We start from the raw sequence: 23,248 nt of genomic DNA on the forward strand, positions 1-23,248 counted from the left end.
GTTATTCCTAAAAGCCTCCCGTGGACATGTGTTGCAAATTATTGTGCTAGAAACACTGAGAGCAGGGCATCTGGGACTTGTTTAAATGTTACAGCACCAATGTAATAATAATAATAATAATAATAATAAAGTTTATTTATATTGCGCTTTTCACAGACAAAGGTTATGGTTAAGTTAAGTGCTTTACTTAAAAAAAACAACAACAAAAAAACAACAACAACAACAACAGCATACATACAATGAAAGTAGAAAAAAAAAAAAAAAGAGTACTTCATGGACGACATTATAAAACCCTGCTGTAACCAGGAACAATTGGCACAATAAAACATAGATGAGTAGGTACACTGGGTGGACCTGATTACCCATAGGCCTGTCGAAACATTAACCTGTTTCATTGTTTCATTGTTTTTTATTGTTTTTTATTGTTTGTAACTGTATGTCCATGTCAAATAAATAAAATAAATAAAATAAATAAATCAATTATTTAAAATGTTATTGATGTTTTTGGCTGACATCTCACACTCACTTTGGCAACCTCTCCATTAAAACAGATAGTTCCAGATTAATCTACGTTTTACTCGGTTTTGTGTTCGTGTAACACCCTTGTAAATGTATTTATTCGGCTATTCTAAATCTAAACTTAATTAAGTTTTGAAAAAAAAAATCTAGGTTTGCATAAGCGGAACTTTTTTTTTTTTTTTCCTACCCGGACAGGTTTAGGCGCCGGACAGATTCCGTTGACATTGCTGAACAGCGGCAGGAGGAGGAGGAGGGAGGGGACCGGACCGGACTGGCGTTACCAAAAAGCTTTGAGGTTTTTAAAGTGAAGGGAGCCTCGGGTCAGCTGTGATATCCGGACTGTGTGTGGAGTCATGTATCTGCGGCCGCTGCAGTCCGCAGTCAGACACTCAGTGACCGCGTCCAGAGCCGCCAGCCGGAAGGTAATGACGACACAGCGAGGGTTAGCCTGCCTGAGCTAACACCAGCTTCACACACTGTAACCATAGACAACGGTCCAGACTGGAGGGGAGACATTAAACTGCTTTAGTGTTGAAACCTAAAACAGAACCAGCTTACAACTCAAACAGTCTGTAAAGGTTAGTTACCTGTGTGGGCTGGCAGCTGGTCTGTACAGGTGAACTTGACCACGCAGGTTACTGTGGGTCAACGTTAACAGGCTAAAGAACCAAAATGAATAGAAAAGGTGTTAATATGATGTTAAACGATCAGACATTAAGGAAACATGCTGTAGCAGCCAGTATGTCCTCCTTCTAACTTTAGATTCTGCTCCTGAATGCTCTGGATTTGTTTGGACCAGAGAAGGTAGGCGCTTTTAAGACCCCCCCACACGGCCGTTTTGGACGCCCCTCAGTTTGTCAGATATGAGAGCAGTTATCAGGTCAACAGGTGTTGCAGTGATGGAAGCGGTCAAGAGAAGTGGTTCAGATAGAAGTGATTGTACCCGACCTAAAAAGCCTCTGCATGTTTCTAATAAGCTCCACGAGCAGAAACGTGCTCAAACTAGGATCAATATTGGAGATGCTTTTGAAAAATGGAGAGAGGTTAGAACACAGAAAGGTTTACAGACCCATGCAGAGCTGGATAAACACTGAAGCTTCAGAGTCCACCACATGGTGACCTGAGTGAGCATCGGTGCCTGAGGGTGAAGCTGCTTTTAGGTTCATTCTTAAATGGACAGCGGTTATTCTCGAGAATCAAAACCACTTCCAGACGACTGAAGAGTCCTGAAATGTATGAACACTTAACACCATGTTGACATTTGACTCGCATTAGAAGAGAACTCGTGGCATTACAGTAAATGATGAGGACTCATGTATCTTACCTTGTCAATTTACAGATTTTATCTTAACTCTGTCGATGTTTAATCTCTCTTTTTGCTTCTCCTCCCCTCTCTGTCTCCACCCAGGTGTTAGATCAAGAAGCCTGTCTTGCTAGAGCTTTAGTGGCTTGTCAACTGGCCAGAGTCCCCTCTCCCTGTTTGACACCATGTCGCTCACTGCACATGAACACACAGGTAAGATACCTTTACACAAACAGAGAAACACGCATGCAGAAATGTTTTTCCACAGCAGAAGTGCACGCCCGCTGCAGGGCTGGCTACCTGCCTCTTTGGCACCTGCCTGTCCTACAGAAAGCAGCTCTTCACCCCAAGCCGCTCTAAAGTGAAACACAACCCAAGGTTCACCCTTTTTTTTATTTATTTTTTTAACAAGCTTTATCCGCGTGGCGTGAGGCCTCGCTATGATTTATCTAAGTCGACGTCCTCAAGATTCTTCAGCTCTAATGGCATCCAGTCGCTGAATTGTATCCCCTTCCCAAACTCACCTGAGTGCTGTCATTGGCTGGGGCCAACACGTCCACTCCCTGCCCAGGAACTTAAAAAAAAGAGCATTAAAAAGCTGTAATGAAATCACCTGTCGGCTTAAACGACATGTTTGTCCCAATGCGTCTTGAGAGGATTAGAATGCAGAAACTGTCTGATAGTGGGAAACAAAGTGAGTCCCAGAGCCGATTGACAGCGGCAGCTCCCATCAGCCTTTTATATCCAATGTGCTCGAGTCCAAAATCAGCAAGACAAAAATGTTTGACTGTTTATGCACATACTGACTGCGCTGTTTAAATTTTGCAGCGCTTACGCAGACCCGGGCAGAGCGGGCCCGTACATGCTGTAATCCAGCGCTGTTTTTAGCAATTAGCATCATCATCAGTGTAGAAAATATGTCATGGAAAAACTCAGCCAGAAAAGTTACTGAAGTCCTTTTTGAAAGCCAAACTTCTGCGAAGCACTAATGAAGGGTAACTGGGGTCATGGTGGCTGTAATAAAACTGTCAAAGCATGAAGACAACATGCAGCTTAGAATAGGTCAGTATATTAATTTACTCAACAGCTGCACGGTCAGTAAAGGCCACGCTCCCCAGGTGTGTGTTGTCATACTGAAACTGTGTGTGCTGTTGTTTTAATGAGGCTCATGCAGTCTGTACACAGAGGATATTAATATTTGAAAAGTAGTTTCTTCTGAGGTTGTGTCACATCTGTCGAGACCGTTTTTTCACTCGGCTTTTATCTCGACCTTCTACCCTTTTCCCTCGTCTGTCTCCTCTCTCATTCTGTTCTCTTGTTACTTCTCACACGCTGGTCTTGTCTCCTAACATCTCCTCGCTGCTCTTTGTGTTTTTCTCTCCCATCAGCTCTACAGCGTGAAGGAGACGCCCCAGCACACGGAGGAAGAGGTCGGGGCCTTCACGAAGCTCATTGAGGCCATGGGCTTCACCGGACCTCTCAAATACAACAAATGGGTGAGCGATGGTGGAGAGTTAGAAGAGACAAACAAAAGCACCCTAACATTACATTTCTAACATTGGAGAGAGCAAATATCTAAAATACATTACCATTATGTTGACATAAAGTGAGCTGCAGGTGATAGTAGAGCCCAACCGATTCATCTGCCAGCCGATAATAACGGCCGATATCAGCATATCCAGTCACTATCTGTATCAGCTAATTTTATCACAGATATGCACCAATTTACTAATTTAATTTAAATTACATTACATCTCTTTCACCAGCAGAGGGCGCTGTATTGATTACAACGAGCATTATCGCTCTCCGCAGTGTCAAGCAGCGACGCACGTTCATTTGCGCAGTTCATTTCCAGTTGAGTGACCGTCTTGTCTTCATTGTAAATCTTTTTCCACGACTGTTTGAAAACTGCATTGGAGGGATCTACACAATAAATGTGTTTATCTATCTCTACAAATTGAACCTCTAGACCAGGGATGGGCAACTTTGGTCACAGCGAGGGCCACATTCATTTAATTCTCACTGCCAGGGGGCCAAATTGTAGCATACAAAAACGATTACAGTCGATTATAACTCAAATTTAACTCAACATATACCAGTGATCTAATATTATCATGGACATTTTTCTTGTTTTCATGATTTCATGGCAGATTTTGTCATGTTTCCTATTAATTGATATGTAAAAATTTACCTGAGGGCCACATTGAGGGTTGATGGGGGCCACCCCTGCTCTAGATCAAAGAAAGATATCGGCCGATATTCGGGTATCAGATTTTCTCTCTCCCCAATATCGGTATCGGCCCCAAAAATCCCATATTGGTCAAGCCCTAGAGATTCCTGTACTGCAGTCACTAACTGAACACACAGTGTAATTAGCCTTTGTGATTGGTGGAAGTAGAAGGAGGGGTGGTCATGCATCAGAGGAGGAAACAGATGCATCAGTACGCCGATGTTTGTAGGTTTTTTTTTATGGCTGAGTAGCTGTCACAGTCACTGGTATGTGCTGGGAACAGACACAACCAAGCTTAGCTGACGAGTCTCTCCACAACGGGATGTTTGATGGGTCAAATTGAACACGTCGAGGAGTAGAGCTGATTTTTTTTTAGTTTCAAAACTCTCTGTAGATATTCTTTACTTTGTGCTGTACTTACCAGGACACTGTTCTTATCTGACACTTTCATTATCCCCCCCCCCCCCCCACAAAGAATGAAGACATGTGACTCAAGCATTTCCAAAAATCACCTTTGAACTTCTGCTTTGGTGCATCAGCACAACTCCAACCTCACTGTAGAGATTAGAGAGCAACATATGCAGGATTGTTTGAACGTGAGCTTTACCGTGTTATGGCCTGCGTGTAATTAGAGATCGAGATCATGACGACACATTTGAATATCTTAGTATGAAGCTACGGCCTCAGTCAGACCTCTGTTGTGAGGTGCAATGTGAACATGTTAACACAAAGACAGCTATACCTTTAGCCTTTATTTAACCTGTCAGTTGAGGAGAAACATGTAAACACCCTGAGGGTAGAGAGAGAGGAACGGGGATAAAGGTCGGGAAGATATCAAGCAGTGCGTTAAGTTATTTATAGTAAAAATAACCCAGTTAATACATTCTTAGGTAGGATTCACAACAACAAATGTCTGCTCTCACTTTACCTCCCGCAGAGAGGCTGATGAGCTAATTCAGTGTTTGTGAGTGCTGCTGTCACTCTGCATTTAGAGGACAGTTACATGACTCCAGTGTGCGTGTGTGTGTGTGTGTGTGTGTGTGTGTGTGTGTGTGTGTGTGTGTGTGTGTGTGTGTGTGTGTGTGTGTCAGAGGAAGACAGAGGAGCTTTGACCTCCCAGCAGGGGGCTTTAAATATAAGCTGTGAGCCTGGAATACGCCACACAGCATGAAGGAGATATTTTAACTCACCCTAAAGGTCCCGACACACCAAGCAGACGGCAAAGAACTAGTTGCTACGAAGTCAAAAACTGCAGACGGGTAGCGACAGAGCTGGACACACGGCAGAAGCTAGGGCGACGACCGAGGGAGACGTTTCGTAGTCAAACCGATCATACTTAATCCCCGATCACCCCCAATGTTCCCCCCCCGCATGAGATCCACACATCACTGGAAAACAAATCAACATGTTGTACAATAGATTAACTGTAGGAGCACTGGTGGCCTAGTGGTTTGTTTGTGCGCCCCATGTACCAGGGTTGGCAATTAACTTTTACGCCTACCTGGATTCAAAAATCTACCAGTCACTCATTTTCTAACAGGCAGCAAACTGTAAGGATGTATCGAATCAAGACCCACTGTATTCAAGTAATCAGCTTTTTTTATGAAGGGAGATGTTTCAACTGTTACAGAAAATACTGACACGCTCTTTGTCTCGCTCAGAAACCGTGTATTTTTAGTTATTATAGATTATTATTCTGAGGCTGGTAGGAGTCCTCAAAGACAAACTCGTTTAGATGATTTAGCTGCAAATGAACCTCGAAAACTTACCGTTTTCCCTCGTCACTGCAAAAAAAACAAAAAAAACATCAATGTCCAGAAGCTGTAGTCCTCCAAGCAGGCAGCCCGGGTTCGAATCTGACCTGTGGCCTCGTTGATGCATGTCATCCCCCACTCACCCTCTCTATCTACTGTCCTATCTCTGGAATAAAATCACAAAAAGCCCAAAAAATGAATCCTTCAAATATATTTACTGTCACTAAATTCCTGTGCAGAGTCTCTGTGAAAGTCACTGTTTAGTTCATGCAGGCGCCATGGACACCCGCTGTGACAATTCAGGCTTTTAAAAAAAACATGTATTTTTTAAGCTAGTATTTGGTAGAGCTGAAGCGTTGACACTTCATTGTGGTGTCTTTGGTTAAATCGCAGCTTTAACTTTTCTCCATTTAATCTCAGTGTTTGCATTTATCAGCCGGGTGCTGCGTTCAACAATAAAAAACTTAACGTTGGTGACGTTCCATCCTGCTGTAGTCCGAAGCTTCAACACAATGTATTTGTTAAAACTGGTACCATTACTGGCTGCTGGATTCTCCCCATTACACAAAGGTGACTGGTAACATCCTAACACCTGTAAAATAAGAAACTTAAGGTCACAGTTAGAGGTGGGCGATATGGGAAAAATGTCATATCGCAATTTTTTGGGGGCAAAATCCCGATCACGATTTTTTTCATACTGATCTTTAGACTAATTTGTAAGTTACTGACCAGTTCAACCAAACTTATTTCCCTGTATAATGTTTTTAAATGCACAAAAACTGAGCAGACAAGTTAAATCTATTTGAAAAAACATCTTTGTAGGAGGTCTGGAGGTCTCTCACCCAGAACATCTTTAGCAACAGAAATGTCTTTCCCTCAATTTGATCAATATTTATGAACAATTTGAAGGTTTTCCTCACCACTTTGAAATGATGATTTAGTTATGTGTCCTCTTTTTATGTTCATCTTGAACATTTTCATGCAGTGATGCATTCATTTAAAAACATGTAGACTTGAAGTTGTTGAAGTTTCTGTTCTGTTTTAGCCCTGCAGAGTTCCTCCAGCTGGAGCTTCATTCAGGCTCTGCAGACTTTGTTGTTTTTTATGACATCATTGGACTAACTTTAGTTTAGTTTATACATAATCAAACATAATACAGAATGTGTTCATTCTGTGACACATGATCAAAGTAAGTTTTACTGACAGAAGAGTTTAATTCATAGAGGGGGCGGGACATTGTTGATTGACAGACAGACAGTCACCATGGTTACTCACTCTCACCTGCCTGCTGCTTTGTAACGTCGTTTAGTGTAATCCCTATAAATTAAGAGGGGGAGGGGGAGACGCGTCTGTGTCGCAGCATAAACTGCAGCATGAGAGAATAAACACATAACCCCGGTTATACGATCTCCCTGCTTTGGCAGATCGTCAGCACGTTAAAATCCTTCACGATCTAAGATCGTTATATCGCCCACCACTAGTCACAGTCTCTTCAGTCGCAGACACCACACGGACGCCAGGTGTGTCTGAAATGATAACGGAGGGCGTTTTTTACTTTTAAGTCGGTACATTGTTGATTTTTATTTTCAAACAAAAGTCCGGCTCAGTGCCTTCAAGAACATGTTAGTATGGACAAACATGTTCTTTGTGTTGCATCAACATGTTACGGTCTGTAAACTGTTAACACGTCCATAAATCAATACAGATATTAAAACCTGCGTGCCCATTAGCCCGTTGGCAGGTCGGGTATTATGCAGAACGCCAGAAGTTGATTCAAGTCATAAAAAGGCCGTTAATATTGTTCAGGGTTGTGACTGTTATTTGCATCACACCCTTGTAGTGAAAACGTTTCCAAGAAGTCACACATCAGTGAAGCATAAACATTTACAGCTGCAGCGAGGTTTGGTGAGGTTGATGGTTTTTTCTAAGAGGTGGCGTGTGTGAACAGGAATGTGTGTGTGTGTGTGTGTCGTCGTGTCGTGTAGCACTTGGCGACACGTTGGCCCCGGGCAGAGTTTGGCAGCGGTGCTCGCTCGTCTCTGACCTCATGTCCTGTTTTCTCAGAGGCTCGTGTTGACGTCTGTATTTTTGATTTCTTCACGGAGTTGTTGAAGTTAATTTGCGTAGCTTCTAATGTGTCGGCCTGCCAACGCCGCGGCTATTAGCATCATGGATGGAATCAAAGGTGCACAAAACAAAATCTCCTCAATTACTCCAAGTAGAGAAATCTGTTGAAGTGGAAAACGGTGGTCAGTGGATGACTGTCACCATGGATGATACCACATCTTTTAAAACAAAATAATCTCCATTATTTAAATGATGGATAGCGTTCAAAAGTCCTGAAACTTTAAAGAAACTACAGATCTGCAGACATAACACAGCCCAAAATTACTGCCAGAGAAAGAGACGTAAAACGGCTCCTCATCCTCCAGCGTATCCACTTCAAACTCCTGATCATCCCCTACAAAGCGCTCCATAAAAATGAGATCGTGTAGTTCTCTTTATTCCTGGTGATCTTGTAGTTCTTCTGTTTGTAGTTCTCCTGTGATCTTGTAGTTCTTCTGTTTGTAGTTCTCCTGTGATCTTGTAGTTCTCCTGTGATCTTGTAGTTCTCCTGTGATCTTGTAGTTCTTCTGTTTGTAGTTCTCCTGTGATCTTGTAGTTCTCCTTTGATCTTGTAGTTCTCCTGTGATCTTGTAGTTCTTCTGTTTGTAGTTCTCTTGTGATCTTGTAGTTCTCCTTTGATCTTGTAGTTCTCCTCTGATCTTGTAGTTGTCTTGTGATCTTGTAGTTCTTCTGTTTGTAGTTCTCGTGTGATCTTGTAGTTCTCTTGTGATCTTGTAGTTCTCCTGTGATCTTGTAGTTCTTCTGTTTGTAGTTCTCGTGTGATCTTGTAGTTCTCTTGTGATCTTGTAGTTCTCCTTTGATCTTGTAGTACTCCTCTGATCTTGTAGTTCTTCTGTTTGTAGTTCTCCTGTGATCTTGTAGTTCTCCTGTGATCTTGTAGTTCTTCTGTTTGTAGTTCTCTTGTGATCTTGTAGTTCTCTTGTGATCTTGTAGTTCTCCTTTGATCTTGTAGTTCTCCTGTGATCTTGTAGTTCTTCTGTTTGTAGTTCTCCTGTGATCTTGTAGTTCTCCTGTGATCTTGTAGTTCTCCTGTGATCTTGTAGTTCTTCTGTTTGTAGTTCTCTTGTGATCTTGTAGTTCTCTTGTGATCTTGTAGTTCTCCTTTGATCTTGTAGTTCTCCTGTGATCTTGTAGTTCTTCTGTTTGTAGTTCTCCTGTGATCTTGTAGTTCTCCTGTGATCTTGTAGTTCTTCTGTTTGTAGTTCTCTTGTGATATTGTAGTTCTCCTGTGATCTTGTAGTTCTCCTGTTTGTAGTTCTCCTGTGATCTTGTAGTTCTCTTGTGATCTTGTAGTTCTCCTGTGATCTTGTAGTTCTTCTGTTTGTAGTTCTCATGTGATCTTGTAGTTCTCTTGTGATCTTGTAGTTCTCCTGTGATCTTGTAGTTCTCTTGTGATCTTGTAGTTCTCTTGTGATCTTGTAGTTCTCTTGTGATCTTGTAGTTCTCCTGTGATGTGTGTACAGCTGCTCATGGCTGCGCTCACGTTCCAGAAACAGATCCAGTGGGGCAGGGCGCCTGGAGTATGTGGACATAGGGGTGATAGAGTATCACTGTGCATGTAGTATATAGAGTAACATAACATTACAGCACAACAAATAATCAATCTTAGTAATCCTAGTCCTAGTTATAATACTGCAGGTCCACCTACTTTGTACTTTCAGTTACTAATCGCTGCTAAACAATGAAACAAACCTGTTAACCTGTACGTTTGATTTTTCCTCCTCTTCTTGTTTCCACAGAAAATCAAGATCGCTGCCTTGCGGATGTACACGTGCTGCGTAGAGAGAATCAATTATGACGACTTCTTTGAAAGTAAGTGTCAAACAAATGCACCTCACGACAACAAAGGTTTGAAAACTTAAGAGTCTAGAGTAGATAGGGAATATTAATAGATATGTTAGTTTGGATTAAATTAAATGATCTGGAGAAAGTTCAGGTTAATGTTGTCTTTGAGAATATGAAGGAGGCTGTTAGTCAGTTTGTTCTTTAAATGCTGGAGGGAACATTTAATAATACTTAGACTGAGAGCGGAGCACACACTCGCACACACACTAACACACACTCACACTAACACACACTAACACTAACACACACTCACACTAACACACACTCGCACTAACACACACTCGCACTAACACACAGTCCATGACGGGTCTTGATCGAAACACTGGACATCTCGGCGCTGGTCGTCATTGCAGTCGAGATGGAGTTGATTGGTGTTCAGGGACGCTGTCACCACCCGCCTGACACTTTTATGTGACACTTTACAGCCTGGCACACCGAGACAAACATGAACACTGACTAAGTTTATATACACACACACACACACACACGCAAACTCACACAAAAACGCACACAGACACACACACTCACCCGAACACGCACGCACTCAAAACACACACACTCACACACCTGAACACACACACACACACACACTTGCAGCTGCATTAACATCAGTGATGTAACTGATGTAAAGAAGTGAAGTTACTCTCTCTTAGCTTCAGAAAGTTTTAATTATATTTAGTAAAAAATATAACAGGACAAAATAAATCATCACCTCTTTATTTCTTTGCATTGACTGATCAGTGATTGTTGCTTCAGACAATACTTCAAATGTCTGATGTGAGTTAATGCTGCATGTTTGTTTCAGAATGCTCCCTCCCCGACACACTCAACTCCTGGTTCTTGGTAGCCCAATTACACGTCTGGTGAGTCACACACACACATCTTAGTCCGCTTACTGTCCCTGAACTTGATCCCGTTTCTCTTCACAGTTTTGACCTCTGTGTTTTTTCTTCATTTCCTCCTTCAGGATGTGTTTGGTTCGGATGCGTCAGGAGGGCAGAGCGGGGAAGTACATGTGTCGCTACATTGTGCACTCCATGTGGGAGGACGTGGAGCAGAGGAGCAAAATCTTGGGGGTACGTTCTGTTTCTTTGTGTCTATATGTGTCTTCATTTGTCAGAGCTTTAAGGTGACGATCAGATCATTCTGCAGAATGAAGCCCTTAAGATCATATGTCAGCGTTCCCAGCATGAACACATGTTGTACAGTACGCTGCTCGTAAAGCCCGATGTACAGCATGCCTACGATAACACGGGGTCAGGGATTCCTAAATATAGCACACTTAGCCTGATGTCTGTGTGTCTGCACGTGCACTGTATGGAGACACAAGTGACCGTTTCCAACTCCTGCCTCACTTTGACACATTTTTCTTACTAAGCCCAAAGTACTAAGAGAAATAAGACAACACCAGTTCTGTTTAGCTGGACGCAGGCGTGCTGATAAGATCGCTTTTCTCAGGTTATTATGCTGTACAAAACCAACAGCCAGGACTACAGTATGAGGTACGAGACAACCTGAATATCAGACTCAGACTACAAGACTTGTTCCTCCGTCAGTTGGTCGTTGTTTACAGTCTTCCTGCAACATAAGAATAGAATACAAGTTGAGGGACGATCTACTCTCGTATATATCTGTCTTTGAGGTTATTTAAAAGCTCAGTTGTGATATTTTATCCAGCCTAAAGCCTGCTCAAACTAAAAATGAAAACTAGAAAACTTTTAACGGCAAACATCTTGTCCTCCGCCTGCAGATTTTGCGACCATTTGCAGATAAAGAAACAGAGCAGAGCTAACTAAAAGCTGGATGACTGTATGATAAAACTATTTGCCTTTTTCAATCAAACCAGCACTTCACAAGCTTTAATTACTAAACAGTAGGGCTGGGCAACGATTAAAAGTTTTAATCGCGTTCCTGTGATTAATCACGATTAATCGCATTGTTATACGCAAAATCCAATAATTAATTCAAAAGTAGTGTATAGCGCACTTTTATTGTAAATGTACTTCTCAACTTAAACAATGTAATCAAAGCAAATAAATACAAAACTAAAGCTTATTGCCACTGCAAGGGCATAATGTCATCCTGTTTGTTATATAAATAAAAAACTGCCCAGGAAGGTTTTAGGCTAAGAGGTATAATGAAAGTGTCGGGACGCCTTTTTTAAAGTGGGGGAGTGTGACAGGTTGAGAACATTGATGTTTATTGTTTGGTTATCGAGGACCCCACAAACACATTTTTGTTGTACTTGTCATTTTGAAATTCTTTAGTTTATAATCTTTTTGAATTCATCTTTAAAGTTGCTCATGTTAATGTATTTTTCTGAACTGCAACATTCTTCAAGCAGTTCATGTTGACATGTTATTAATTAAATGCGTTGCATAATCTACACCACTAGGTGGAGTCTGTGAGTGACAGTGACATGCAGGAGTTCAGAGAAGAAGAGTTTTGTTTTGATGCTCCGGAGTTAGTAAGAAAGCTGTAGTTATTATTGAGCAGCTGAAGAGACTCAGAGTGAATGAAGGTTCTGGGTCTTTGTTAAACGCTTCAATAAAGTGAAGACAAGTGAAACGACCTTTCAGCGTCTGCCTGAGTTTCTAGCTGAAACATATTTTGGAGTACTTATCAAGTACTCAGGTGAAGAGAAAATTCAACTTAGCAGTTTCCTGTTTCCTGTGAGCGCCGCAGCAGTAAGCAACATACTAGGCTCGCTCACGATGGAATTTTACAAAATAAAAGCCAGTGAGCAACAGACTTTTACAATAAGAAAATAAATAATAAAAACTGCGTTAATGCGAGATAAAATAATTCTTGGCGATAATTAATTAATTAATGCGAAAAGGACGCGTTAATGTGCCCAGCCCTACTAAACAGTGAAGCACATTATGAGCTGATGATGAGGGAGAAAAGATGTTCAAGTGGAGCCTCCTGCCTGGTCTGCGTCGCTCCGTATCCCAGCAAGAAAACATCCACTCGCAATGAAGCAGAGCAAACCTTTATTAGCAACAGGTCATGTGTAAACTCAGCATGATGGTGCACTCACAGTAATGAAGGCGAGTGGCCAAATCCCCCGGGGAGCGAGCCTGGCTGCGGGCGTCGTGTCCACAAAGCTGCTCCTCTATTCTTTCTCAGCAGAGCAGCTCCAGGAAGCGTCGCTCGCTGACATCACAGAGTTTAACCTCTGCTCCACTCGCACGTCGCTCTCAGAGTTAAATCCAGTATAATTTACGTATGAGGAAGTATTCTGAGTATGCAGGTTGTGTTTAAATACAACATCATTTAAAACTCCTCTTTGAAAGAGAATGTTATAATACATAAAAGGGCATCTCTAAATCTGTAGATCTGACCTGAACCTTAAGCTCTTCTCCTCCACAACAAACGTTTGTGACGAGCTGAGGCTGAGAGTTGCTTAGGCCAGATCTCCGACTCGGGGACGGTGACATTATTTAATCAAAGTTGGCCGTTGAAATGAGGAAACTGTAGCTGTACTTTTTGCTGAGTCGGACACTTTGGTGTTGGATCCAAAGGATCCGGATTTCTCTCATATCATCAGAACCACTTCTTCATATGTGAATGTGAAATAAGCGTGGCGGCAGCGGAGCGGCAGAAACATCAACGCCGACTTGTCGGTGATGTTAAGCGAGCGGGATGGTTGAACTGCAGCCAAGGTTCAGAGGGCCCTCCGTATACGAGCTCTTTAGTTTAGTTCACTTTGGTTTGTGTGACAGAAAGAGGTCAGAGATGAGAAATTACAGAGTGGTCTGTGAGGTCACTCTGTGTGTGTGTGCAGGGGGTAAAAAGGGGGAGGGGGGGTACGTGTGTGGTGGGTGTTTTCACAGCTGCGGACGTGAACTTTAGTCGGTACATGTGTGTACCCCTACGTGCTGGCACAAGCCGACACGTGACTGAAAGTGAAAAAAACGTCACCAATGTGACCCCGACAAACACCACAAGTTAAAGTCACAGTGCGATCTGAAATGTAATCCAAACACCAGGCGGTAACCCATGGCAACCGCCTGTCCATCCACATAGAAAATCAACCATTAATCACTCAAATGAAACGTATGCTTTTTAGTACCGTGTGTTTTAAAACAATACCCCTCCGCTGAAAGATCGATAGCATCAACAGCAAGAGAATCTTTAAAAATACTTTTTTATTTTAAGATCTGTTGTTGGGCATTTTTGTGTCGCTATTGTAGAGACAGGACGGTGGATAGAGTCAAAAATCAGAGTGGGAAGTGATATGCTGGAAAGGAGCCACAGGCCGGATTTGAACCCAGTCCGCCCGCTTCAAGGACAACAGCATCTGGACATGGGGCGTCCGAACTAACCACTAGTCCACGGGCGACCCATCTTTAGTCATATTTTAAAGGCTTTATATGTGATGTTTTGATCCAGCAGATGTCGCCCTTGAGCACCAGCATGAAACCAAAACAACTCGCGCTGCATTGTTGTGTTAGCATGCTAATGCTAGTGATCTTTATTATGCTGGTATCTTCACACTGCATGTAAATTTACCTGAAATGAGCGTGATCTAGAAACACAGTTAAGCAGTGAGTACAGTATGTTATTCTTCTTTTCTCTAGTCCCTCAATTAAACAACTTTTATACACGAGGGGAGGAGTCAGCCGGCTGTCCTGGCGATGTAAACAAACTGAAGATAGGACTCTGAAAACTCTGAAAACATCACAGACAGTGGGACTCAGGTGTTACACCCATTGTAGACAGTCATGATTCACAGAGTTATTTTCAGAGGATATATTTGATGTCTGCATATAAAGCCTTTAACCAAAAGCTGCCACAAGGGAAGGAGGGAGAACGCCGTCTGAAATGCATGAAAAACATTGGCAATGTTTTTGTAGTTCAGTTTGGGAGTAGAAGTTTGCTTGTGCTTTTTTTTTTAAACAAGAAATGACCCATGGTAAGATCAGGATGAGGATAAACTGTATCGTCTGTATAGGGAAATTTGTCTTGGAGTTAGGGGTAAAGATGTTCCCTTTCCAAACGGTGAGAAAGTTACCTGGATTTACTTATATTGCACCACAAACTGGATTCTAGCAGAGAGGAAAAACATTTTGGGAGAAAAAGAAACGGAACAAACGAGAGAGAGGAGAAATAATAATGAGAGAGAGCTGAAGTCTTGACCTTTCTTAAAGGACGAGTGAGTCAGCAGACGGATGAACACTGACCTTTTTAAAAACAGTCGAGGTTTGCAGTGTTTAATAAGAGTTGATGGACGTCGAGGGCTTTACACTCCGATGTTTGACACTGAAAGGATGAAAACAAAACGTTGGTGTCGTAACGTTTTCTGAGTTGTTGAAGCATGCTGACAAAGTTTGAACTGCAACACAAATGTGCATCAGTCTGAAGAACCCAGCAGAGTTTGAGCACACCAGGTTTTGGATTTAGGCTCACACACACACGCACACACAAGCAGGACCGTTGATTAGACCCGCTCTTAGGTTTCATGCTAATTGTGGTTAAGGAGCAGTGAAAACAGTGGTCATTTTCTCCGTCTTCATAATTACCGCTGCAACCAAAAGTCTAAAACAAACTCAGTTTTTCCTTTTTCTCACCGCTGCCCTGCAGCTCACAGGAGGTTCACTGGATTGTCTTTCGGTTGTTTTATTTTTCACAGCTTTGTTTGGAGGCATGAAAGGACTGAATGAAGTGGTTAAAAAGACTCCTGCTGATTTCACACGTGCACAATACTCCCCGAAAACGACCTGATGTTGTTCTTGGTGTCGCTAAGCCACGCCGCCTCTTAACGTTTGCCTCTGCTGTGCTTCACTTTGATTGTTCTGTCCCCATCTGCTTCTTAGATCGACGCCATGCACAGAAAGGAAGCGACTAAAGTGATGACGGAGACGTTCTACGCAGCGATATTTGGATACGATGAGGTGAGAGATACTTCGACTCGCACACAGGAAGCAAAGAGGGTCACTGACCTCCCTGAATGTTGGGGGACGACTATGAAAATACATTCTTTGAAAATAACTTTTCAGATCTGGACTCCAGAAACAACTTGACATATGTCTCATGTCTGATTAAATGTTCTTAGGATACCGTATCAAACTGTCAGTCTTCAACTTCTCGCTCTGTAGAGTGAGAAAAGCTCTTCAGGAAACACTGCTGGATAAAAGCTGCTTCTTGACTGCTGGTTGGAGCGGGACACATACAAACTAATCCTTAAAAACTATTCACCAAATTATTCTGTTTCCTGTAGACATTGAAGTGATTTAACTATTTCATCACAATCTGTGTCATGTAGTGATAGAGAAACAATCTGTGTGTGTTTGTGTTTCAGGGAATCCTGTCTGATGACTGTGTGCTGGCAGCAGCTCTGTGGAGAAACCTGTTCAACAGAGATTGTGAAGACCCCAAACAGCTGGAGCTCATGGTGGAATACGTACGCAAACAGGTGGGATTGTTGTCTGTTTACTCACTCTGATGTGTGAAGTCTAAAGCCCTGTTTCCACCAGATACCCAGAACTAAATGGTTCAGGAACTTCTCTTCAAGGAACTAAAAGGTTCCTGTGGTCTGCGTTTCCACCGAGGGAAAGTTTATGCAAATCAGGCTGTATCGCTTTGCAAACGGTTTCATTGATCAACAAAGGAAGGGAGACGAGTGCTGTGTGTCGTTACAAGTGAAAAGAGGACTTAACAGATACCTAACTCCCCTCATTTCAACAAACTCCTTAAGAAACACCTTTTTGGAAGATTAATTATATTAACCCCTGTAGTGAATGTCTTAAAGTTAATATTTGGAGAAAGGTATATTGATTTCGACAGCATTTTGAAAAACTGATTCCCTCATTATTTTGGTCAAATAATACAAACATAACTTTAGATTCTTTCTGTAGAAGTCAAGCCAAGTTTTATCTTCATAAATGACTGAATAACTTCAAATACACTCAAAATAAAACTTAACAAGTTTAAGAGAAAACACTATAAAGGTTTTAAACCTAGATTAAACCTCTGACTCTTCTTATTCTTCTGTTGTTTGCTTTTCTATTTTTTATTTTTAGTTCATTTGTTCTTTCAGTCATGCTTAGTCTGAAAAGTGTGTTTTGCACCTTTTTATAAATGTAACAGTCAAACTTTGATGATAAGTAAACAGGGGTGCAAACTTGTCACCCCTTTTCTGATATCGGTCAGAGCGGTCTGATTGCTCAACACGGCCTGAAGAAAGTACTTCCGGGCCCTGCAGCCAATCATTGCAACGCGGTCGGCACAAACCCGTACGCATTGTTACAAAAATGACAGAGGTGCGCAGCTGGGAGCTCAGACCCTCCACGCCCGCGGACCATTCTCGCGCCGACCGCGATTGCGCAATATCGCCGCGCCGACCGCAAGAAGCATGAAACCTGATTCAATGAGTCAATGTGCAGCACATGGCTCATTTACATCACATATTTTTCTGTGAAAACACTGGAAAGATTTAAAGTCGGGTTAGCAAGCCAGCCTTTCTGTTAAACATGCTGTCTGATCATGTTTACTGTTTGGTAGACAGAGGTAAAGATGATGAGAGAAATGTGCTTGAAGGTAACTTCATTCAGCTTTCTGCTTCATTATTATCTCAGGAAACATTAAAGTGACAGCTGATCAACACATGTAATAAGAGAGGGAATATAAACTTAATGAAAACCAGCAGGAGCTAAACATCAGGTTCATATGTTGATAATGTTTCATATTTAATGCCCCGGACCCCCCTAGGGAGTTTGGATCCATTTCACCTTTTTCATCCCTGATGAGTTTGCACCCCTGAATAAAGGTAGGGTAAAAACAATGGGTTTACAGTTGCAGTCTTTTAAACACAGTGGGTGATCTAACACCCTGCTGTGCCTGACCAATCAGAGTACATTCAGCTCTGCAGGGGCTGTATGCCCTATTGTCAAAAGTCCCTGGACCTTTGGAAAGTACATGTCCCCTAGCAGGGTCTTTTTCAAACTTTTTCAGAACTACATTTCTACCCTGGTAGATCTGGTGGAAATGCACGTAGTTCCTCAAAAAGAGGAAAATAGTTCTGTGGGCTAGTTCCTCCTTAAAGTCTTTATCTGTGATTTTTCACACTTAATTATAATATAAATCAAGTATCTCCTCTGAAAATAACTCTGTGAGTCATGACTGTCTACAATGGGTGTAACACCCGAGTCCCACTGTCTGTGATGTTTTCAGAGTTTTCAGAGTCCTATCTTCAGTTTGTTTACATCGCCAGGACGGCCGGCTGACTCCTCCCCTCGTGTATAAAAGTTGTTTAATTGAGGGACTAGAGAAAAGAAGAATAACATACTGTACTCACTGCTTAACTGTGTTTCTAGATCACGCTCATTTCAGGTAAATTTACATGCAGTGTGAAGATACCAGCATAATAAAGATCACTAGCATTAGCATGCTAACACAACAATGCAGCGCGAGTTGTTTTGGTTTCATGCTGGTGCTCAAGGGCGACATCTGCTGGATCAAAAAATCACATATAAAGCCTTTAATGCTTATTTAATAATAACACAGAGGATGCTATCTGCCTTTGACTTCCTCTGCTTCACTGCTTCGTACATCTGGAGCCTGATGGAGGCGTACAGACGTGGCAGCAGGAGGTCAACATTATGCAGTGGACGCTGAAGCTCCATGGTTTCACTGACGAAGACAGAAATATATTTGGTTTTACCATGTGCCATCTGCCATGGATGAACTAGTGGACAGACCCGGTGTTGCTTCCACGCGTACGGGCGTGGAGAGTTCTTTAATCTCACGCATGTGCAGAACGCACGTGGTGGTTGGCCGTCGGCTGTAGTCTTTGCGGTGTGTTCAAGTGCAACTTTTTGGCGGGGGTCCATAGCAGCACTAAACCCAGTCCTGGTCAACATTAGACCAAACGGCCGTCAGTACTCTGCTCTAACCCGACACTCCTCACCTCCTCCTCTCTCTCCTCACCTCCTCCTCTCTCTCCTCACCTCCTCCACTCTCTCCTCACCTCCTCCACTCTCTCCTCACCACCTCCTCTCTCTCTCTCTCCTCACCACCTCCTCCTCTCTCTCTTCACCTCCTCCACTCTCTCCTCACCTCCTCCACTCTCTCCTCACCTCCTCCTCTCTCTCCTCACCTCCTCCACTCTCTCCTCACCACCTCCACTCTCTCCTCACCTCCTCCACTCTCTCCTCACCACCTCCTCTCTCTCTCTCTCCTCACCACCTCCTCCTCTCTCTTCACCTCCTCCACTCTCTCCTCACCTCTTCCACTCTCTCCTCACCTCCTCCTCTCTCTCCTCACCTCCTCCTCTCTCTCCTCACCTCCTCCTCTCTCTCCTCACCTCCTCCACTCTCTCCTCACCTCCTCCACTCTCTCCTCACCTCCTCCACTCTCTCCTCACCACCTCCTCTCTCTCTCTCTCCTCACCACCTCCTCCTCTCTCTCTTCACCTCCTCCACTCTCTCCTCACCACCTCCTCTCTCTCTCTCTCCTCACCACCTCCTCCTCTCTCTCTTCACCTCCTCCACTCTCTCCTCACCACCTCCTCTCTCTCTCTCTCTCCTCACCACCTCCTCCTCTCTCTCTTCACCTCCTCCACTCTCTCCTCACCTCCTCCTCTCTCTCCTCACCACCTCCTCTCTCTCTCTCTCTTCACCTCCACTCTCTCCTCACCACCTCCTCTCTCTCTCTCTTCACCTCCACTCTCTCCTCACCTCCTCCTCTCTCTCCTCACCTTCTCCACTCTCTCCTCACCTCCTCCACTCTCGCCTCACCACCTCCTCTCTCTCTCTCTCCTCACCACCTCCTCTCTCTCTCTTCACCTCCTCCTCTTTCTCCTTACCTCCTCCACTCTCTCCTCACCACCTCCTCTCTCTCTCCTCACCCCTCCTCTCTCTCTCCTCACCCCTCTCTCCTCACCTCCTCCTCTCTCTCCTCACTTCCTCCTCTCTCTCTCCTCATCTCCTCCTCCTCTCTCTCCTCTCCTCTCTCTCCTCACCTCCTCTCTCTCCTCTCCTCTCTCTCCTCACCTCCTCTCTCTCCTCACCACCTCCTCACCTCCTCTCTCTCTCCTCACCACCTCCTCTCTCTCTCCTCACCTCCTCCTCTTTCTCCTCACCTCCTCCACTCTCTCCTCACCACCTCCTCTCTCTCTCATCTCCTCCTCTCTCTCCTCTCCTCTCTCCTCACCTCCTCTCTCTCTCCTCACCTCTCTCTCCTCACCACCTCCTCCTCCCTCTCTCTCCTCACCTCCTCTCTCTCTCCTCACCTCCTCCACTCTTTCCTCACCTCCTCCACTCTTTCCTCACCTCCTCCACTCTATCCTCACCACCTCCTCTCTCTCTCCTCACCACCTCCTCTCTCTTTCCTCACCACCTCCTCTCTCTCTCCTCACCACCTCCTCTCTCTCTCCTCACCTCCTCTTCTTTCTCCTCACCTCCTCCACTCTCTCCTCACCACCTCCTCTCTCTCTCCTCACCTCCTCCTCTCTCTCCTCACCTCCTCCTCTCTCTCCTCACCTCCTACTCTTTCCTCACCTCCTCCTCTTTCTCCTCACCTCCACTCTCTCCTCACCACCTCCTCTCTCTCTCCTCACCTCCTCCTCTTTCTCCTCACCTCCTCCACTCTCTCCTCACCACCTCCTCTCTCTCTCTCCTCACCTCCTCCACTCTCTCCTCACCACCTCCTCTCTCTCTCCTCACCTCCTCCTCTCTCTCCTCACCTCCTCCACTCTTTCCTCACCTCCTCCTCTTTCTCCTCACCTCCTCCACTCTCTCCTCACCACCTCCTCTCTCTCTCCTCACCTCCTCCACTCTCTCCTCACCTCCTCCTCCTCTCTCTCTCCTCACCTCTCCTCTCTCCTCACCTCCTCCTCCTCTCTCTCTCTCCTCGCTGTATATTTTCTTTCCCTCTGCGAGATTGAAAACACTCCGCTGCTTTCAGAAACACCTTCAGGCCTCCATCTGCTGCGGGGCCATGTGGTCCCGGACCTCCTCTCTCCTTAAACCTCACCCTCCTTTCATCCGCTCTCTGCAGCCGCGTCCTTCATCCACTCTGTTTACATCAAACTGCAGACTTTAACTTTTAATGTGTGACTTATCTTAACATGTTTACTCTGCTGCATTGTCTGTTTGTGCTTTACTCACTGCTATGAGCCAAGATGCAGGAAAACACACACGCATACGCACAGGTGTGTTAAAGGTCATGGAAGCAGTGTCCAACTTAATAAGGTGTGTGTGTGTGTGTGTGTGTGTGTGTGTGTGTGAAAACTGCTTCAGACGAGTCGACTGGTACGATCTTAAAAGTTTAATTTCAGAACAGTCTCTGGTGTTTACAGACTCTGAAGTCGCAGAATAATAAGTGACAGAGCTGCAGATTCCTGACAGATTGATGCTCACCTCACCTGTTGCTGTGCCTCTTTTATTTTACCCTCTTGAACTCAACATGTTGCCTTCAGGGCTCTCCGGGATATTTAAAGGGATGCATGATGTTTAAACCAGATCCTGAAACGGACTAAATGGTTTAAAGAAGCCGGATTGTGATGAAACAATGTTCAACAAGGTTCAAAACAATAAATAACAGAAGTGTTCCCTCTGCTCAGATGCAGTACATCGACGCTCTGGACGGCGAGGACCTGCTGCTGACTGGCGAGGTGAAGTGGCGCCCTCTGGTGGAGGAGAACGCTCAGAGCATCCTGAAGGTGGTCACACCAACGTACAACGACACGGGACTGTGAGGCGACGAGACGGACTCCTGTTTCCTCTCATCCAAAGTCCTCTTCCTCTGACCCCGCCCCCCCTTGCCCCCTTACCCTCTTCTCCTCCCAGTTGTTTTCCTTTCTTCCTCCTCGTGTAATCATGCGACCCATTCCCCTCCTGTGTCTCTGTACTCGTCTCTTTCATGTAAGGAGGGATTTTAAATCTGACATGAAGTCTGTTGCTGTCAACCATTTATTTTTATTTTTTTTTTTGTCTTTTTCTTCCTCGTTTTACCCAAAACCCATTTTTGTCCTCCTCTTCCTTCCTCCAGGAGTTTGAATCAGGAGGTCCAATGAAGTCAGGATAGACAGTCAGGAACGTTTTTTTTTTCCCCACACAACCTTTCTTGTAATTTCATCATAAATCAATAAAACAAACCAGCCAAAAGGCAGAATATGCCACACGTCATCATCATCATCCTCCTCCTCCATCGTCGTCCTGTCGGTTTTGAGAGCCTCGTCAAGCTATTGAGGGAGAAACACACCAAGAGAGAACAAGACACTGTATTTATATTTTCTTGTTGTTCCATGAACGCCACTCTGTATTTGTGAAGTATTTTGTATACCTCCATGTTTACTTCTGTTCTTTTTCTGTCCTTCATTGTTTCACATAAAGTTTCACTCTTAATAATGAAGTCCGGTGACGTCAGGCTTTAGAAGGGAATGATCATCTTTCTGCTGTTTGTCTCTCTCTCTCTCTCTCTTTTCCCATAATGCTCTCAGATCCGAACAGGAAGCCGAGCTCTTAAAGGCGTATGTGTCGCCAGTGCTTTAAAAAAAAAGGAAAGATTTGTTTTGTTTTTAAAAAGACAATTAATAAAATGTTCTCTGGATGTAAAACTAATACCACTGACTTTTTGTTTCCTTCATTTCAGTTAAGGTCTCTTAAAGATCCAATCAGTGAGCTGTGTAGAGAGTGAGATGATAAAGGTATCTTACTATCTGATCATTAAGGAAACATGCTATGTTGAAGTGCTGGCTTCTCTGACAACAATGCAGCAGCCAGTATGTCCTCCTTCTAACTTTAGATTCTGCTCCTGAATGCTCTGGATTTGTTTGGACCAGAGAAGGTAGGCGCTTTTAAGACACCCCCCCACACACACGGCCGTTTTGGACGCCCCTCAGTTTGTCAGATATGAGAGCAGTTATCAGGTCAACAGGTGTTGCAGCGATGGAAAGTGGTTCAGATAGAACCTTACAGACTGTAAATATGAATGTTTGAAGCCTGAGTGACGTTACCCGTCTGTTCCTGCAGGGCGCTCTGGAGGCTCATCAGCAGCTGCAGCAGCCGCCATGTTGGAAATGCTGTCTCAGTCTAACTTTCAGTCAACCTAACAACAGGCTGAGAGCTGGAGCTGAGGCGGGTTTTAAACCTCCTGACAAACTGTTGCATTGAGCACACCTGTCAATCATGTGTCTAATGGTGCATTCATGTGGTGTCGGACACATCGGAAAATGGACATGAACACCTGCTCAAGTCGGAACAGCAACTCAGAAACTGGGACAAGAATTAGGTGTCCGATTCACCGACTTGACGTCAGAATCGTCATCACTTGAGGGGCACAATATGTTCTGTTAATGTTAACAAATTTGTATTAATTCACGTAGGCTATTGCACATTAACTTTTTGCCCAAATATAACAGTTACATTTCACAGATCTTCTTCTGTTTTTTTGCTCTTACAACATTCCGACTTTCTGAACTGAAATCACGTGAACACACTGAAGTCGGAAGAACGACTTCCCAAC

The 23,248-nt window shown here is 43.8% G+C and overlaps 1 protein-coding gene across 1 annotated transcript; it reads left to right on the top strand.

Moving 5' to 3' along the window:
• The first annotated feature begins 731 nt into the window (after positions 1 to 731).
• uqcc1 (ubiquinol-cytochrome c reductase complex assembly factor 1) lies at positions 732 to 22,344 on the top strand. Its single transcript, XM_020653056.3, has 9 exons — positions 732 to 941; positions 1,928 to 2,035; positions 3,211 to 3,318; positions 9,673 to 9,745; positions 10,584 to 10,641; positions 10,746 to 10,854; positions 15,598 to 15,675; positions 16,083 to 16,196; positions 21,345 to 22,344. Exons 1-9 carry the CDS (start codon positions 873 to 875, stop codon positions 21,477 to 21,479), a joined length of 852 nt encoding a protein of 283 aa, XP_020508712.1. The 5' UTR covers positions 732 to 872; the 3' UTR covers positions 21,480 to 22,344.
• Positions 22,345 to 23,248: the final 904 nt, after the last annotated feature.

The sequence above is a fragment of the Labrus bergylta genome, chromosome 5 (genome assembly GCF_963930695.1).
Source record: "Labrus bergylta chromosome 5, fLabBer1.1, whole genome shotgun sequence".
In the NCBI taxonomy this organism is placed as follows: Eukaryota; Metazoa; Chordata; class Actinopteri; order Labriformes; family Labridae; genus Labrus; species Labrus bergylta.

What these genes read in the sequence shown, in the direction of transcription:
- uqcc1 (XM_020653056.3), top strand. Translation starts at nt 873, where the DNA reads ATGTATCTGCGGCCGCTGCAGTCCGCAGTCAGACACTCAGTGACCGCG. An exon ending in CGATATTTGGATACGATGAG is followed by an intron (nt 15,676 to 16,082) that starts GTGAGAGATACT and finishes TTTGTGTTTCAG; the next exon opens with GGAATCCTGTCTGATGACTG. An exon ending in TGGAATACGTACGCAAACAG is followed by an intron (nt 16,197 to 21,344) that starts GTGGGATTGTTG and finishes CCCTCTGCTCAG; the next exon opens with ATGCAGTACATCGACGCTCT.